A 19002-nucleotide genomic window follows, 5' to 3' on the forward strand; every position below is an offset into this window, starting at 1 on the left:
AGAATGCACCAAATTATGACATGTGTCAAAATCCGGTGCTAAATATTTTATTAGTGAGGTCTATTAAAAAAAGGCATATGTAACCCAACTTATACACGGTAAGGGCATGACTGAGTCCACATTTTAACGACGGGCAAATGTGTTCAATTTCGTATAGTTTACTGGCGTATCTAGACCTTTTCCGTAATTTATAAACTTGAAACTTTGGAGCCAAAATTTTTAACTCATATAAAGTTGTGTGTTTTGAATCTTTTTGTTGCCTTCTAGTAATTTTCTCTTAATAGTAGAGTCATTTCAGTATTCTCTTGCCAACATTACCACGATATAAGTTTTAGCTTTTCTTCTATTGTATGTATGGCATAATTTTAGAAAACTCTCACACCTAAATATTAAACAAGTACCAATTAAAGCTTTTAAAGCTTAAAAGCTCACTACTTCCAAAAGAGAGTTAGGACCTCAGAAGAATTTGAGTTTTTATTAAATTTCTTAAGCAAATAATGGGTAAAGGAGTTCATCACCCCAAACTTCAAGCATATTGTAGTCTTCTTCCATTTTTTAAAAGTCAAACGGAAAAGTCATGGCTATTTACTCATTTATGGTTCAAGGGCTTATTTGAGTCTAAAGTTATACAAGAGATTTGGTGATATTATGAAGATAAGTTAAAAATTTACCTTAAATATGCTCGAGATAATTGACTTGTGTTATCACAATTCAATAACACAACCTACGTTCAAAACATGGCTATATCAAACGAGTGAATGCCCTGCGCTCTAAGCTTAAGCTGCACCTCTATCTATATTTAGCAAAATCATTACCTCATACACAATAGATATCATTGTTAAGTACATTCCTGGAAAATAATATCTTTATAATGAAAGAACCTTAACCTCACGCATTACAAAAACAGAACTTCAAACTTCAATAGAACTTGCCAAACACGTCAAAAAATAATACTGACCATACATAAACCTATTATAGTGACCTTTCCTAATTGTGGTGTCCCAGTATTTTAACTTCAATATACAGACTTATGGAGGCAATAGGATGTGCTAATCATTTTTCGTCAAGGCCGACTTGTGTTTTACCTTCTACATTTTTAGGAGACAGCTCAGACAAATCTATATTACAACGTTGGTCTTCGTTTTCTGCTTTCCTCTCCTCATGGTGATCCTTGACTCTGGTTATGTCCTTCACATCCTTCTCCTCGTGGTGATCATCGCATGTAGTTTGTTCTTTTACGTCCTCATGACAATCATCAAGTGGCATGCAACACTCCTTTTCCATTTCAGCAGGATGAAGATCAGGCAAAGCACCTTCATTTGTTTCACTAGATTCCGGTGTACTTCTCTGATGATCCTCATAAGAGGAATCATGTGCTTTTACAACTTCAGCATGTTCCCCGAGTTCAGAAGACAAATTGCTAACTGTTCTCTTTTGGCCCTCCAGGTTTTCACATGTTTCAGGGCATTCTCCTACCTCAGACTGACGTCCAGGCAAGAGCACATCATCGTGGCTTAATGCTGTTATATCCTTCTCCATATGGTGAGTATCAGATAACACCCCGTCATGGAAGCCATCTTGGGAACCAGTAAGCTCCTGTGTCTGGTTGTTGCTATCGGCATTGACTGACAGAGTGTTATTGTCACTAGCAATTTGATTTTCAGCAGTCATTTCTTCTATCTCATTCTGAGGTATAGACATTGAATTTCCCTTAAAGCCACCATCTGAAATTGTAACAGTAGCTTCTTCTACCTCGTTATGAGGTACAGAAATAGAGTCTCCCTTGAGGCCACCATCTGAATTTGTGCTCTCAATTGAGTGAGAATCCTGAAAGTCGGTTTTAGTTGGGCCGTCTTCATTAGTAGAAGGAAAAGACTGAAAAGTATCCCAATCATCGTCTTCCTCTTCCTCAGACTTGTCCTCAACCTCTTCTCTACAAGCAGCTGAAACAGTAGTTTCCTCTTCTCTACTTTCCTCTATTTTTGCAGGCAACTTGATACTTAAAGATGGTCCTGTGGAATTGACTTGTATTTGGTTCTGGTCTTGCATTACAGAAGCACGTATTATATCCTGTAAGCATAACATTCAATAGACTGAGAATCTCTTTTTGGTTTCTGTTAACCAAAACTCTTACTGATGCTGAACCACTTAACACATGCCCTTCGGAACCATAGTTAACTGCCAGACTTCTAACATTAGAGAAAGCAGAAAAACTCTCAGCTCAAACTATTAATGCCTGATTTCCTAGGCAGTCAAAATCTCAAAAGAAGGGAAAGGGCTGCATTACTACATAAGCACCTCTTTTGTGAAAATCTATGGGCCACACTTCCGTTTTGAAACATCATACGCTCTTTCAGATATAAATGAATTCTTTCTAAATTTCAAAAATTTCAAGTTTCAAATGTATTTGACACAACCAATTTAAACCATGATGGGAGGATTTGTCCACAAAAAACATTTGAAATATGATAACATTTAATTGAGGAGATGTATCCATAATGTAGTAACATTACCAAAAAAGAAGAGATCTTGCAAAAGAATAGCAAATAAAAAGGTTAATACCACTAAAACATAAGAATTAGAGATCATCAAGAAAGAGTGCGTATTTCTCCTATTTTTAATAAAGTTATCACCTGCAGTTGTTGCTTTCTTGTAATGGGCATTGTCAGTAAGACCTCCTTGATATAAGCAGATGAGCCAGGGAGTTGAGCCAGTTGTGCAACTAATTTTATAGCCGTGATCTTCAAATCACGTGCTTCCTACAATGTAAACAAGATCAATCAGACTGTGAAGGCAGATGAAGCAAAACATAAGCTTCATATATGATAGAACCTGAGAAGAATTCTCTGATGTTGTAAAAAGGAGAACAGCTTCCAAAAACAGATTCATTAGGCATTTCTGACACTCATTAGTTCTTGAGAGTGTCTGAAGAAGCATCAAAATTTTCAAACACTCCCCAGCAATAGCCACCACTTCCCTGTTCATAGGTGTCTGTCATCAAGAGAAACATCAGGTTCTGTAACTGTGTGAAATTCAAGTCACCGGCTCCCCCCAGCCCCTGGCGCCAACAACAAGAATGGAACTCGTACAAGTGGGAAATAAGCAAAACTGAACACTTTGGCTACCTTAAAAAGTTTCTGGATTACAGATCCAAGGTCTTCAACAAGTTCCCCAACAAAGAACACAAGGAATGAGTTAAACTCTGAATTGGTTTGTCTTGTTAGCATGCCTTTCAATATTTGCAACCCAATTGCTTGGACCTGCAGTTGAAAAATTATGTTCGCTAACCAGTTAACAAAATCATCATTTGCAATAAAAATTGCTTACTTGAATGTCAGAATTAGTAAGAGCACTCCTGAAGCATCGAGTTGCATGGCATATCATGACATATAATATTGGTTTACATCCTTCGTTTTCTTCGAGAAGTTGAATTTCAAATGCTAGTTTAGTAAATGAAGTAGTCTGTTCAAGAGAGAGAGCAAGCTTCAGCAGCAGCAGTTTATGTAAGTGGGAGCTCTTATTCTTCTCAAGCTGATGAATTCCTTTAGTGCAGTTCTCAGCAAAAATAACACTCGCAGTCAGACAAGTTCTTGCTATTGTCGTCAAGTGCCCAATGCTATCATTTCCAAGTTCAGAGATATCTGTAGTTAGAGCAAATAACCATCAGTCAAGTAAAATAAATATGTTACTGTGGACAATTTAAGATTGGAAATTAATAAATGGACACACTGCACTTTCTCTAGATTATGGAATTGAACCTGGAGCTCACCATATGGATCAAGAATACATTTTTCTTCATGTTTCCAAGAATCACTTTCCCCAACTTGGTTGGGGCTGAAATGTAGATGTTGTTCCCAAGAATCACTATTTGGGTCCAAAATACAAAATACTTCATTTCTTGTGTTTAAAGAATCAAATAGTGTGAAGGACGATTGATAATTATAGTACAACAGTTTGTTCATTGGCAGTGGAAACCAAAGAGAAGTATGACCAAGGCCCAAATAAGAGAGCTTGCAGGCTGTGTTGTGCGGACTCTTCAAAATCCCTGCGCAGGTGTGGGATCCACACCAGATTTGGTCAACTTACCTTGTGTGCTTTGACTGCATCTGTGACCGAGAAGTATAGATTGATTGGGTATTTAGTTTGATATATATATATATATATAAAGTATGAGAATGCTTTACTATTACGTGAGAATATCTTATAAATAAAATATTGGGCATTTATAAAGAATTAAATTTTATTAGTTTTAGTTCAATAACTTTATCGGATACCCACACCCGACTCCGAGCAACATAGCTTGCATGGAACTTTGATAAAAGAATCTCCTCTTAGAATATACACAAAATATTCTCAGACATGCTCTCTTTTATGCATGGTGTCGACACACTCTACAAATACATGCAGGGCAATGCACAGAAAACTGTTGCAAAACTTGATCCTCCTAACTTTTGTGATTAAAGGGTTCTTCAGAAATCAATGGAAAACCATAAAATTCCCCTAGAACGTTAGAACGTCAAGTGTTAAATGCATTGCAACCATGCCTCTTAATACTTCAGGTCAAGGTTTGTCAGATTCTTTCAGGAAAACCATAAATATATTCCACAAAAGGAAATACAAGCTCACATCTAACTAAGTGAACTCTCTGAACACAAAGTTCTTCATATCACTTGCCACATCCATAGAAATGTTTAACTTTAGAATAATTTGCAGACAGATTTTGAAAGACAAGCAGGACCAGAAAACACAATGGAAGCAAAGGATCTATATAGACAACACCAACTAATTGAGATTCAGAATTAGTTGTTACACTTACATTAAGTCCGGTATTTGTCAAGAATCTTTTATTCTCTTAGAGACGTAAAAGCAAAGGACATATGTAGACAGCACCAACTAATTGAGATTAAAAGGTAGTTGTGTTACACTTACATTAAGTTCGTTATTTTTCAAGAATCTATTATACTCTTACAGACATATCTTTCTGTAGGAGTAAGTGCGAGATTTGAAAAAGCTCTAGTTTCGAGAACCCCTAATTTGCATTAACAGACAAATTATTTACTGCTGGATTGAAATGAACCCGAATAGAGTGAAATGGATATAGAGGATTCGTGTAGCTGACGCCCGCTAATTTGGGATCATGAAATATTTGACTGATTTTTACATGCGCAAATGAAACACAAACATGAAATTAACCGACTCCATACATTGGGGAATGAGTTAATTATGATTACTAGACTGAACAAGATTCTAAAGAAATCCAAGCTCAAAAGCTTTCTTTTACAACCTAATAATCAAAAGAACAAGGACCTGAATGTTCATTATGAGAATTGCTTACCAGTAACATACGATTTCATTAAAGAAGTTAGACACCGGACAAAATCATGAATTCTTGAGAGAGAAAATTCAGTTGAAGCCCTTTGAATGCACTTATAACCAACCAAAAGAAAAGCCAAAATTGATTTCAAACCCATCTGCACGAAAACCGTAAAAAAAGAATTGCTCAATTCTCGTCAGATGAAAAATTGGGATGCAATGGAAGCAGTAGAATCATTAAAATATTAACTAGAGACAAAAAGGAACTGTCTGTAAGACATGACACCCACCTTTGGCTCATAACGTTTTAAAAGTGTCGGTGCTGTGGTAAGTAAGACAGAAACAATATCGTCCTGACTTGAATGGTATTGAGACGTTGCACTGACAAAGACAACGCAAGTTAGTTCAAAACTACTTTTTGTTACTGTTTCATGTATATGGTAATTTGACTTCACTGAAAAGAAGCGGTACCTAGTGAAGGATTTAAAAAGAAGCGCCAAATAAAGTTCTGATACTAAATACACAAAACTTTCCGTCTTCAGGAAATCTGTGGGGCAGTTCTGCACAATCTACCAAACCAATGAAAAAGAAACAAGAAGTTCAAAGACAGATCCTTTATGGGGCTGTTATGCACATATAGATAAGAAATTCAATTATGTGCCTGCATAACTATAAGAAAATACATTGAAATTAAGCCATAAAGAACTTACCAGTATCAGGTCCTTTAGGTTACACAAAGATATTATTTGACAATAAAAGGTCGTGCATAAAAGGAAATCATAAGTAATGCAAAGTTTACAACAACATACATAGAACCAGGGTTCATATCAATTTCACTTAAGATTGGTAAGCCATCTTGCATTTCAATATAAAGAAGGACCTTGACGTGTAATAAGGACCCTTCATTAGATACATCCTGAAAGTAATAGCATGATCATGACATGAAATGGGATGTCACCTGTGATAAAATAGAGATTGCAAGATTGTCCCATGTATCTTCAACAAATATGGAGAAAAAGCAAACCTGCATCCATTTCAATTATTACTTTGATTAGACTTCACGAGAGGCATGTCAAATGAGAATATCTAACTGAAAACTTACTGCACCTCCTCGCAAAAAATGCATTAAAATAAGACAAGAAAAAAGAAATGAAGGAAGACATTGACATCCTAGAAGAAACCTCCAGGGCAACTAGTGTACAACAATAACAATAATAAACCCAGTGTCATCCCACAAGTGGGGTCTGGGGAGGGTAATGTGTACGCAAACCTTATCCCTACCTTGTGAGGAAGAGAGGTTGTTTCCGATAGACCCTCGGCTCAAAGAATAATGAAAAAGAAGCAAAACACTATAGCAACAACAAGGTAATAAGATAACGGAAGCGAACGACGCAACGAGTAATAATAAAGATCTAAGAATAAGAAAATACAAGAATAGTACTAATACTACTGGTAAAACTAGGAGAAAATCTCGACTACCTGTCAACTTGCAACCCTAATACTCGGCCTCTACACCTTACTATCAAGGGTCATCTCCTCGGTAAACTGAAGCAATATCATGTCCTGCCTAATTACCTCTCCCCAATACTTCTTCGGCCTACCTCTACCCTTCCTCAGACCTCATGGTCAACCTCTCACACCTCCTAGCCGGGCAATCTATGTCTCTCCTCTTCACATGCCCGAACCATCTCAACCTCGATTCCCACAACTTGTCCTCCACAGGTAGCACTCTCACCTTGTCCCTAATAACTTCATTCCTAATCCTATCTCTCCTGATATGCCCACACATCCATCTCAACATCCCTATTTCTGCTACTTTCATCTTCTGGACATGAGATCTCTTGACTGACCAACACTTAGCCCCATACAACATGGTCAGTCTAACCACCACTCTGTAGAACTTACCCTTAAGTCTTGGTGGAACATTTTTATCGCATAAAACACCAGAAGCGAGCCTCCATTTCAACCACCCCGCTCCAATACAATGTGTAACATCCTCGTCAATCTCCCTGTTGCCTTGGATTCCAGACTCAAGATATTTGAAACTATCTCTCTTGGGGATGACTTGTGTATCAAGTTTCACTTCCACTTCGGCTTCATGCATCCATCACTGAACTTGCACTCCAAGTATTTTGTTTTTGTCCTACTCAACTTGAAACCTTTAGACTCCAGAGTCTATCTCCAAGCCTCCAGCTTAGTGTTAACCCCGCCTCGCGTCTCGTCAATCAGCACTATGTCATCTCCTGGGCTACTAGTGTAGAAACCAAAAAGTTAATCCGTTAATTTCCTTTTTCCTTTTTCACTAAAAATTTCAGCTAGCACCTCCCTGCACAGCCTCTCAAAAACTGCATCAGAAAAGGACTAGAAGAAGGAAATGAAGGAGGATATTCGCATACAAGAAAGCTTGACAAGCAACTAGGGTAGAAATCGGAAAAAGTTAATATGTTAAATACTTTCTCCTTCCTTCCTAAAAGTTTTAACGGGAAAGACTAACCAACTAGAAGTTTAAAACATACGCCTATTTTCCTTCCTGATACGTCAACTCAAAAACCAAGCTAGTTTAACTGAACTGTCAGTGTCAACACAGTAAATAGCACTCTTGAACGCCCAGTCCTATGAACTTGGAAAGAAGGGACTCGATCTCAGCAAAGAAACTGTGTCCTCAACCTCTAACGTCATAATTGGGACATTACCAAGAGAACTTTTGGGCTTTCTGGACAAAGTTATGACATGCTCAAATACAATAAGCAACAGTAATGCATACTCTCTAGCTTCATAATGATGGGTAATAGGAACTCCAAATGAGAGTTCTGGTGGCTCCATTTTCTTTTCTTTTTTTTGTTTTAAACAGGTAAAGCTCTGGTGGTTCCATAACCAAGTATGAGTCGGCGATGGGCTTTAACCTGCGTGGAGTATCTTTTTTTGATAAAGCCAGCATTCAGTATCTTAAGGTGGTCTTTTCATCATGTCAGATGCCAAAGTATCAATAAAAGCAATTTGCAGAAAGCCACATGTAAGAAAATATCAAGATTCAATTACAGAAGTTCACATTAACTTCATTAGAGATCTTTATATGGAAAAAATTGTCAGAGGCCTATGCGCAGAAGAAGAAAGAAACATATATGACAAGCATGCCAAAAGCCTTTTGTTTGATGATAATAAAGGTTCAAAATTGGAATGTAAAAAATGAAGAACCACAGCATGGATATTCTCCAAAGAAGAAACCAATTTTTCAGTGACAATAATTACAATCTCTGTGAGGTTCTGCATAGTTGATTGCCCATATGATATGTCTGGAGAACCTTAAAATGCACACCCAAGAAAAAAAGAAAGGGTTATGATATCCATAATGCAAATACAGAACAGACAACCAAATTACTTTGGAGTGACTTAGCAGGAACAACAAGACATTGAAAGTACCTGCAGCAGTTCTTGACAGGAAACCACAGTGAGAAATCCTACGCTAAAAAATCTCTCCGCTGACAGAACTTGAAACACAGGCAAAACAACTTCACACAACTTCAAAGAAGTCGACTTTACTTCTTCACCAACACCGCCACCACATAATATGGCATTGACAGAACCAATAGGTAGCCTAGATTCACCAAGAACCGAATCTTGCCCCTGAAATAGAAGAAGAAGGGCAAAGCCCCACAAAAATCGAAACTCTTCTGAACCTAACTCAACCATGCTGTACCCAGAAATTAAGTCCGTAATAGATTGATTTTCAGTTTCTGAGGATCGTTCTATATATGTGTTCAAAGGAACCGCATCCAATGCCACGGCTTGCAGGATCAGGGGCCAAGCTTCTTCCAGACATGCTAGCAATTTAGTTGAAACTAGCGTTGACTGAATTCCATCAAGAAATGGTTTCCACTGCATGTAGTGCATATTGGAACATGGAAAAAATTGCCAGAATTAGCAGAGAGAGTGCAACAACTACTTAGTGTTCCATTCCCTTAGAAGTGAAAGAAGCTATAGCTATTAAAGAGAGAAACATGTATCAAACTATGAGCTCACATTTTCTTTAGGAAATGACTGAGTCCTGATATAGCTGTAGTCCTTCAGAAGACAGAGCCAGTAAATTCCAAGAATTTTTGAACTCTCAGAGAAAAGAGGCAATAAAGCTAAATATTCATCGGAAATCTCCTTCTGTTGATTTTTCAAGAACGCAAAGGTGTAACATTTCAGAGATGCATGTGCTGTAAGGAGTCTCACTTTGATCTGGAAAGACAACATCGAGAAATAGCTTAGATAGGAGAAAACAGTGTAAGGAAATATGCCTATCCTAATTTTCCTCTGGACAGGAAGCAACCAACCTTGCATGAGACCCATTCTGCAAAGGACGGATAGTAAAGGTCATTGAATTCATTTAGAGGCCGTGAAATCAATGAAAATATCCGCTTAACGGCAAGTTGATCCCGACTAACAATTTTACATGTCAATATCTGCAATTTCCACACGTGATTCCGTTTAAAGCTTACAGCAATCAATTTACACTACTAGATGCATGGCAGCATTCTATAACCTTTGTGGCCAGCTGCAAGCCTGCTTCCAATAGGACAGGGCCGGAAGATGAGTCCAGTGCAGTTCGAACTGCAGACACCAATTGGGCCTGAATAGAAGTAACATAACTAGCTTAGTTGAGCTAATATCAGTAAGGATTTTGCATCAATTTGGATTATGCCTTTAAACTGGGATTATTCAAGACATTTAGGAAGTATACAAGCTGCTTAATAGAATAAACTGAAAGAATGATCCAAGGACTTACCTGATACTGTTCCAGTAGAAGGTGTCCAGGAAGCTCAGGGTCCAATGTTCCAAACTGAAATTTATAGTAATAGCATTGACAACACATGATAAGCATGAGAAACTAAAAATGAAACTCAACAAAGACAATGTAAGAAAGGCCATAATAATCTTGACGCCAATTATACGTGGGACTAAAATGAGCAGCAATAACCAAAGATGTAAAAATGTGCAAGGTCATTATTGGAGACTGGTTGGCAAGCTCAATGACCTTATGATCACACGACCAAGCTCTGTGTGACAGTCATTGGAATGCAGTAGTAGTTTACAAACTAAGTTATATGAAAGGTTCACCAGGATAAGGTCTATTATACGAGGATAGAGGACATACATACTGAGCGAGATCCCCTTTAGACAATTATGGCCCACTTCAGTGTATTGTGTCTAATAAGAGGAAAGCTAATATCTTGAAATAGTAAAACTCAAGGTGTAGTAGCTAAATCAAATGCAAAGGCAGACCAACTGCACCTTGATTGCAGTCTAATATCTAATATGGACTTACAAATCATTAAATTAGACGTCAAAGTATAGGCTGATGTCTAAAAGATAATGGTATACCATTTGAATGGCCATAATTGATTAAGTCCAACCGAATAGTTGAATGAACATTGAAGCAGTACCTTGTCAATAATAGTACTCAGTAGGGTCACACCAACTGGCCGCATGTTTTCAAACTGAATTGTGCTGATCTGTAAGAAGTGATGGGAGAGAATTAATTTATTTCGCACACTAAAGCTGATTTTAATAGCATTAGTGCAACAAGGTGTTGATTTCGAATTTTAGCACCTGATAAGCAAGTGAAACGAGTTCTTGCAATTGAAGAACCAGCCAGTCTCCAGAAGTTGGTCCACTGGCAGGCTGCTTTCTTGCCAACGCTACATCAAAATGGGCTGGATTCTTTCCAACTGCTGCAGGAAGATGACTCAAACACCTAAAAGCCAGAGAAAATTATTCAGATGGATACATTATATCAGAGACTAACACGTGGAATTTTTTTTTATATAACAAGCAGAACCATTTTCTTGACAAGACAAAGTAATTTGGAGAAAAGATATGCACTAATATATAGGAAAAGATTCTCACAGTGAAAGATAATAAAATGAGAAGCAACGAGAAAGAGAAGAATGAGTTGGGACGGCTCATAAAATGGAATTATGAGGGGATTCTGTTTTCATCGTAATTTGGACAACAGATAAGCTTATGGATCTGGAGCACATGGTATGCAATCGCATTAACACACCAATCCTAGATCTTGATACTCTCATGAGTGAATGAGCAGAAACAGTTCCGAAATGCTATTTCGATGAATACTTATTTGGACTAAGCACAAATTGCACCCATATCACTTTGCTACAAGCTTTCCAAGTGACCTTATCAAGAAAATCTTTACTGGATTAGTTAACTGCATTGGGGTTGTTGACCTTTAGCCTCATTTCAGTTGCAGCATAATGCATTCCTCTGTGTGCTTCTTTTTCGGAAGAATAGTATAGTTATACATCTATCTAGACGAGAAATACAAAGGCCTAAGATAATAACAAGAAACAGCCAAATAACATTTAAAATTTGTGGAATCTTAACAAAGGTAGAACAAATTTCATTAAAGAGAAGACATACAGGCGGGCACTGAGTGTAAAGACTTAATACTATCTAAATAGCATTTAATAGTGTGAAGTAATGTTGGACACCACAAATGTAGAAGATAGATGCCTGCCATATTCCTTTTGTTTCATTCCCACTGCTTGTTTGGCATTAATGATTTGCTGTCACTGTTTTTGACATTTCATTATCCTTACATAATTGTTTTATTGTTTTATAATTGTCCATAAAAACTCTGTTGGCTGATTATACGAGTTTGAAGGGTGGGTTGTGGGGAAGAAGGAAGATCAAGATGATGTCAAAGGAAAATGCTTACAAATGGCATACAACAGAGTTGCAGTGAGAGGAAACAAAGAGGGGAGCATAAAACCAAAGTCGGTTAGAGTGAGGAATAAGCTAACGTCATGATACACCAGGAACACAATTGCCTACTCACTCTGCAGCAAAAACTCTTGTTCGATATCTGAGGTGCTTGTTCCTAGGAAGATAGGCAATGGGATGATTGCTTCTATAACCTTGGAAGGTTGGGTTTTGGGAGCTAGACACCATGTTCTCATCGTCATCTCCATAATTAAGTCCAGTTTCACCATCCAGACCACTTGAAGAATCATTCTGTGAACTGTCACTTCTGCTGATCACTCTTGAGGATGACGAAAGAATCTAAAAACAATAAACAATTTCAGTGAAGCATTCTTCATCACCGGCATAAAACACTATAAAAATCAAGAAGGGAAACTACACGCGCCATGTGACACAAGGCAAAAATACTAGACAGGCAAGATAAAGATTGCCGAGAGCATAAATGCTAGACTCTGGGCTGTGAATTACATGCAGTCATATGATAACTGGTTTAACTTGCTGCATAATCCTTGAATAAGATCATAAATATTTCATAGACGAGTTTCGAAGAATCTTTTAATCCTGTTCAGTCTAGTTTAATTAAAAATAAAGTAAAATGTTTTCAATTCATGACTACACTCCTTCAATTTTCAGAATAGCTTATCCCGAAGATGTTGACCAGATTACAAAAATAAGTGGCAATGTGGATGATAAAATTACCATATTGCGGCAAATTGATAGCCATCGTGATGGCTGTGATGGACATGATACATAAAGCAACCGCATAACTGTGGTCCGTGCTAAGCTGCCAATCCTGCAAAATTGGAAGAACTCTAAGTAAGGCACAAAAGTTAGCACACAAATTTGAAAGCATCCAATTACAGGTAGAGGGAAAAACATTAAGATAATTAAAGCGAAAAGAGATAGCAAAAGTAAAGCAAATATAAAGCTATTCAGGTAGATTAATACAGAGCACTCGAACAGGCAAAGCTAGCAACAAAAAGGAAAAACACTTTCCAAGGGGGTAAAGAAAGAAGATGCATGGCATTAAAAACTAGTATAATTCAACCAGCTACTCCCTTAGTCCGAGTATATGATACTATCAATAATTGGGAAGTCAATTATTTGTCTTTGACTACAATTTTCTCAAAAAATTCATAAATATTTTAAATTTTTAAAATTGTGGTTTACACATTACTTTGTGTGTAGTTTCTAAACTTGTAAATTTTCTTTCCAAAAAGTTAAGGAACTCAATGTTCAATCACACCAAAAATTACACGGTTGCCTCTCGTATTCCGAACTTCAAAACAAAATTAATTCCTACTTGATCCTTGACGGAATAAGCTCAAATTAGTAGGGTATTACACTACAGGAAAGCCTATGGTACGTCTTCTATGGCACATGAATTTTATTTTGAGAGTGAGTGAATTTTTTCTATCTTACATTTCTAGTTGTTGTTGAAATTTACTGTGTGTAGAACTATTCTCTATTTTGGTGTGAGGGCGCAAGATTTGCGAAGTAAAGGTATGTCTTTGGCCCTTATGTTAGAGTTAGTGAGCGGATGTTTAAAAATACGTGGTGCTTGTGAGTTGAGTCTCGAGGCTTAGTGATTATTGTATGGTGATGAGTTCGCTTTAAATATTCTTGACGTGATGAGTTAGGAAAATTATTTGATAAAGAGGCCGCCACTATTTGAAGTGTAATCTGATTGCTCCAGGATGAGCAATTGTTTAAGTGTGGGGTATTAATGGTTTGGGGGGGGGCTACATTTACCTTTATACAAGGAACTAAATCAATAAAAATGTTTTTCTTCATGCTTGGGAAGGATACATAACGATGTTAACTATTTCATCTTGTGTCATAAACTAGGAAGTATGATATACCCACATATTTCTTTCCTATTGCAGTTTTCTCCTAAATTACTTCCCTCCCTAGTCAAATGATTCTAGTGCATAACTTTGCTTGTACAAGTAAAAAAGCATTTCATTAATCTCACACCGTTAAGAAAATGGACCTTGGGCCTCCCTCAATCTAACTAGTTAACTCATTTCCAAAAAAGAAAAGGAACGCCAGACACTAGACCTAAAACTAATAAAGCCAACCCAAACAAACGGAAAGAGACCAAATTAGAGAACAATTAAGGGATAAGGGTTAGGACCAGTTTGTGTGGGCATAATAACTTACTCAGCATCAGTTTCCTCATCCAGCATATGGAATAATGTATCTTCAATATTTTCATTCATGATGGACCCCTGCACACCATCAAGCATCAGTTAAAATATAGTGCACAGCAGACAAATCGGAACTCGGAAACTATAAGAGTGAATTGAAAATAGATCTCCTGAAATTGCCATTTTATTATTCTTCATAAACTCTTCTCGAGTATACATTACATTTCTCATTTAAAGAGGTTGTTCTTAGCTGTATGATTTTCACATGTTATGTTTTCCAAGTGGAAAGACATGGGAGCAGTTTTCCTGCCAGTTGAATGTCAAGAACAATGAAAGAAGTCATCAAAAGGATGAAGTCTGGAGTTGACTGCACAAAACAGCCCTGTAGTTTTGCAGTCATTTCAGAGTATTCAGAAAAGCCACTCAAACAGGCACGACAGGATTTCAACCAAGATCCAAAAGGTTGTCAGTATATAACCTGGCTGATGATTTCAATGTATTCTTCTGAATACAGGAATGGTGCCTGCATTAAGGGAGAGAGTGGGGATGGCCAGGCAGAAGCCCGAGGGGTGGGGAAGGGGGAGGTTGCCTCATTTCTAAGCCAAGGGAAAAAGTTGAAGGGTTAGGAGTTTGGAGCGGGGGACGTGGATTGGTGGAAGTAACAGGAAGAAGGCAAATAAAACAAACTCCTGTGTCAGTGGAGCTGTGCCGTGAAGTTCCACTTCTGGATTCCGTCGATGAATACTTGTGCTCTCGTGGTGTTTTTTGTTTCTCACATGGGATATATACTTTAGTTAGGATTAAAAGGATCTGACCCCCATTTGATGTGATGTTTTGCTCTTTAAGGATTTTCAAGTTTTAGACTATATGAAGAGTATTTTATTGCCTATAATGCCATATTCTAGTTTAACATATATTTGAACAGAACTCGTATCATTAGAGTTTAAGCAATTAACTTGATTCTTGAATATTAGCTCGTCCTAATTAGTATTCGAGCAAGCTCTATAGTATACAACAAAGAGGTTTAAAGCATAGAAAGTGCTATTGATCCGTCTATATCCCTGACAACTGGCAAAACCTAGCCTCTTAAGGTATCAAAATATCTAAAGCACAGGATGGCACATAGGTCAGAGTCAAATTACTTACTGGATCCTTTTCAATGAGATGTCTCAGAGTGGATAGAGCTAAACGTCGCAGCGTTGGCTGTTGTAAATGAAATTCAGAAGTTTCAGTACTCACAAGATTAAACAAGAAAGGAGTCACTCCCAGTCCTCTAGTCCTCTGATCCCCCACCCTCTTTTTCCAAGGGAGAGAAAGCACTACCTGTCTTGCGGATAGAGTTGGGAGGAGTGTTTGCACATTGTAATGCACAGTAACAGCTTGTGGCGCAAAAAGAACTAGCTGCTGAGTGAATCGGACATTCCTTCAAATTAACAAGAAAAATAAGATAAAATCCAAACATTAAAAAAATTCAACGTGAATATTACAAAGCTAGATAAAGCAGGCATGAGTCAAATGAAGTGCTTTGATGTCCTCGCCAGACCTAAACCACACTGGTCTCAAAACTATTGCTTCTTATTTGGTTAATAGAAAAATGGGACAAATATATGAGCAACAAGTGGCCATACTCATAAAGTGTTGCAGTCTCTTGCCGGGAGCTGATCTCTGCAATGACAGACTGAAGAAAAACACAAGATTAAATTGAAACTGGACAAATTAAGGTTAGAAAAAGCTAGTAGGCAAAAAAAGAAATGGTGCTACTGAAGTCAAAAGCCACCTCAATATATTGGAAGACGTGTATGCTAAGCACAATACCAGTGAAGAAGATTATTCACTGCATCAATTACCCCAGGCAAGTATTTTATATCTTTTAGATAACTTTGTTCGGATAATTGAATATCATAATATTGATAGCGAACAGTGACAACTGACAAGACGACACAGTTTATAATTCCTTGTGGTCAAATATAAATTAAAGACCTTCAAATATGGTAAAACAATTCATGCTAATAGGTCGTTTTGTTTAGTCCTCCAACTTTTAGTAGATTTTTGCGTCTCATTATCTCAATTCCTATACTAGGATTATTTGGCAGAAACCCCATAACATTTTATACGCTAAACTTTACAATAAATAGTTCTAGGACAAATACGGTTATCAAGGAAGTTGTTCCATCTTTTTTTAATGTATTTATCTCTTGATAAGAGCATCACACTACTTCTTAGCAGAGAAATTCCTCGGACCAGAGGATATCCACTTTTAGTGCATACTTTGTTATTTATCTAATGATGCCATAGCTCTATTGCCATCATTTTACCAGCCCATTTTGATCAGGGATGACATGGGTATCTTTAAAATATAATAACAACCTAAAAAATTAAACATACCCATCATATCCCTCACCAAATTTGACACTCCTACTTGAGCTCATGAAACAAAGTAACATAAAAATGCTGTAATTACATATAGGTTCCTGTGTATTGATATTTAATGATTAGAAAGTATCTAATTAAAAATCCATCCATCTTTTTCAGCAAAAATGATATTCAAGTGTATTTCATTTATACTTATAAATTTATCTAACCACAAAATTGCTAAAAGATAAATGTTTTGAGATGACACAGACAATCTCAAAGTTGACATTTTGATGGCTAAATCATCTCATTAAAGGTAAAATGGAAATTTAAAGTTAAAATGTTTCTAAATCAGAAAGTATGACATTCTTTTTGGAACAGATTAAAAAAGAAAGTATGACATATAAATTGTGACAGAGAGAGTAGTACATTACATATCCGATATTTGCCTCAGTTAAATTTGACTACATATAGAGAAACTTCAACAAACATGATGAGTTTAATGAATGTTTAAGAGACACTTGACATACACTTGTAACCCATAAGTGATCTTTCATTTATCAATACAATGTTACTTAGTTGCACATATAACACTTGCCATAAAAAGGTGGTAAGTAAACGACATACAGGTTTCTCAATTTTAAAAACTAGATACTCTCAGCAAGTTCGCTTTACTAAAACTAGCTTTCTAACATATCCATGTGAGCTTGGGGGAGTTCTTGCACTTTTGTTGTCTTAAGGTTATGATGCTTCTATTAATATGGACCAAAAATACAAATTAAAGCTTCTTAAAGATTGAATTGACAAACCTTGCAACGCGAGAAAAATATACTGCCAGGAGAAAGTTCAGGACCAAGGACAGCAACAATAGCATTTATAAGGCGTCCCACTGCCTGCTGCAGGTTAGTCGAACCAATCTCATTTGACAACAGAATATCCATGGCAAGGCTAAGTGTCGCCTGAAAGTAAAAGAAGATAGGAAACTTTAGAGTTAAACGAAGAGTTGAATTAGAACCTAGAGGTGCCAAACAAAAAAAAATGATAAATCGCCTTTCTTGTTCAACATATCAGAAGGGTAACCTCTTGAAGCAATGTGAACATAAAAATGGTAACCAAAAAAATAAAAGTTACAACTTACAACATATCAGGTGGGGAAGCTTTTAAGGCCTAACGATTCAAGAAAATTCCTTAATCAATAATTTATCGCGATCAGGCTTCAAAATGAAGAGCAATAAGGAAGGACAATTACCCACTTACAAAACACAAGATGACACAAACACCATCTGGAGAACATATCAATAAAATAGTAGAGTGAACATTAGATGCGTTTCTGAACGAAGGTAGCCAAGTAAATCTTAACGGATTTATTAGCAAAGCACGTTTTGTTCTTAGCCTATGGTCTCTTCTTCACAACTGAATATCTTGACTTTTTCCACTAGATCCAACCAAATATGTTATCTGAACATGATAATTAGTTTCTTGATAAGTAACATGCTCAAGAGAGAGCCATAAACAGCTGGCTGAAGTTCGAGAGTTTCTATTATTTATCATCTATTCAAGAGACACTTCTGACCTCCGATAAACCAGAAAATAGTTAAACCCATCCTCTTCTTATCAAACACTTCCTATTTGAAAAGAATATCTTAAATTTGGTCAGCATGAGTAGATTCTACAAGATGTGATAAGAGAAACAGACAACTAAATCAAATGTTAGCCATGACAACCGAAGAATGTGATAAGAAAAACAGACACTAAATCAAATGTTAGCCATGATAATCAAAGAATGTGGATAACTGATGCTCTCAGAGACACTGAAGTATCATACTCAGAATATATGGATACCTGAACATGAGAAACATAGGACAATCCAGCAGCCTCCACAGTCAACAATAGACCATGCAAAGACCAAATTTGTAAGGCAGTGTTTGAACTTTTAGCCAGAGAAGAAAGAGAATTAACAGTAGCAGGAACCAAACTTGACAATGCAATCCCTCCTGCGCTGCAAGAAGGTTTAACAGAATGAGGACTGCAGATAACTAACAAACAACAATTCAAACAGCATACTCAGACAAACCTCTTAGTGCAGAAAGATAACTATCTCGGTTTCATAAATAAACTTATATAGAATCTTTGGAAAAGACTTTCTTTCATAAGAAAGAAAGTACTTACTATCTTTGGGATCAGATACTACACATTTACTCAAGACTTTGGTGGATCGATTCAATTACATAAGTTACTTCCTAAGTATTTGCTCACATCATGAGATAAGTATTTCTTCCATCATTGACATAAGTAAACTGTTTTTTATTGTATCAGCTCAAAACCTCACTAATTGATCGGTGCTTACAAATTTTAGCTCCAAAATGCATTATAATTAGACAATCAGCTATTTTCATTAAACCTTTATTTACCTTAAATACTG

At 36.8% G+C, this 19002-nt stretch overlaps 1 protein-coding gene across 1 annotated transcript in view; it reads right to left on the reverse strand.

Annotated features, from left to right (window-relative positions):
• Positions 1-776: 776 nt before the first annotated feature.
• LOC107796482 (protein SWEETIE) overlaps positions 777-19002 on the reverse strand; it is a 45278-nt gene continuing 27052 nt past the window's right edge. Inside the window, exons 25-48 of the mRNA XM_075235241.1 lie at positions 18423-18579; positions 17390-17539; positions 15857-15906; positions 15552-15651; positions 15375-15431; positions 14242-14309; positions 12778-12871; positions 12155-12378; positions 10909-11053; positions 10743-10811; positions 10085-10138; positions 9842-9928; positions 9633-9761; positions 9334-9537; positions 8734-9189; positions 6272-6337; positions 5785-5882; positions 5604-5694; positions 5336-5471; positions 3328-3641; positions 3126-3260; positions 2833-2991; positions 2634-2759; positions 777-2070 (exon numbers count right to left, since the gene is read on the reverse strand). Of these exons, the coding sequence (XP_075091342.1) occupies positions 1054-2070; positions 2634-2759; positions 2833-2991; positions 3126-3260; positions 3328-3641; positions 5336-5471; positions 5604-5694; positions 5785-5882; positions 6272-6337; positions 8734-9189; positions 9334-9537; positions 9633-9761; positions 9842-9928; positions 10085-10138; positions 10743-10811; positions 10909-11053; positions 12155-12378; positions 12778-12871; positions 14242-14309; positions 15375-15431; positions 15552-15651; positions 15857-15906; positions 17390-17539; positions 18423-18579 (4186 nt within the window). The 3' untranslated portion in view covers positions 777-1053. The remainder of the gene's footprint in view (positions 2071-2633; positions 2760-2832; positions 2992-3125; positions 3261-3327; positions 3642-5335; positions 5472-5603; positions 5695-5784; positions 5883-6271; positions 6338-8733; positions 9190-9333; positions 9538-9632; positions 9762-9841; positions 9929-10084; positions 10139-10742; positions 10812-10908; positions 11054-12154; positions 12379-12777; positions 12872-14241; positions 14310-15374; positions 15432-15551; positions 15652-15856; positions 15907-17389; positions 17540-18422; positions 18580-19002) is intronic.

This window comes from Nicotiana tabacum, chromosome 17 (genome assembly GCF_000715075.1).
Source record: "Nicotiana tabacum cultivar K326 chromosome 17, ASM71507v2, whole genome shotgun sequence".
Lineage (NCBI taxonomy): Eukaryota > Viridiplantae > Streptophyta > Magnoliopsida > Solanales > Solanaceae > Nicotiana > Nicotiana tabacum.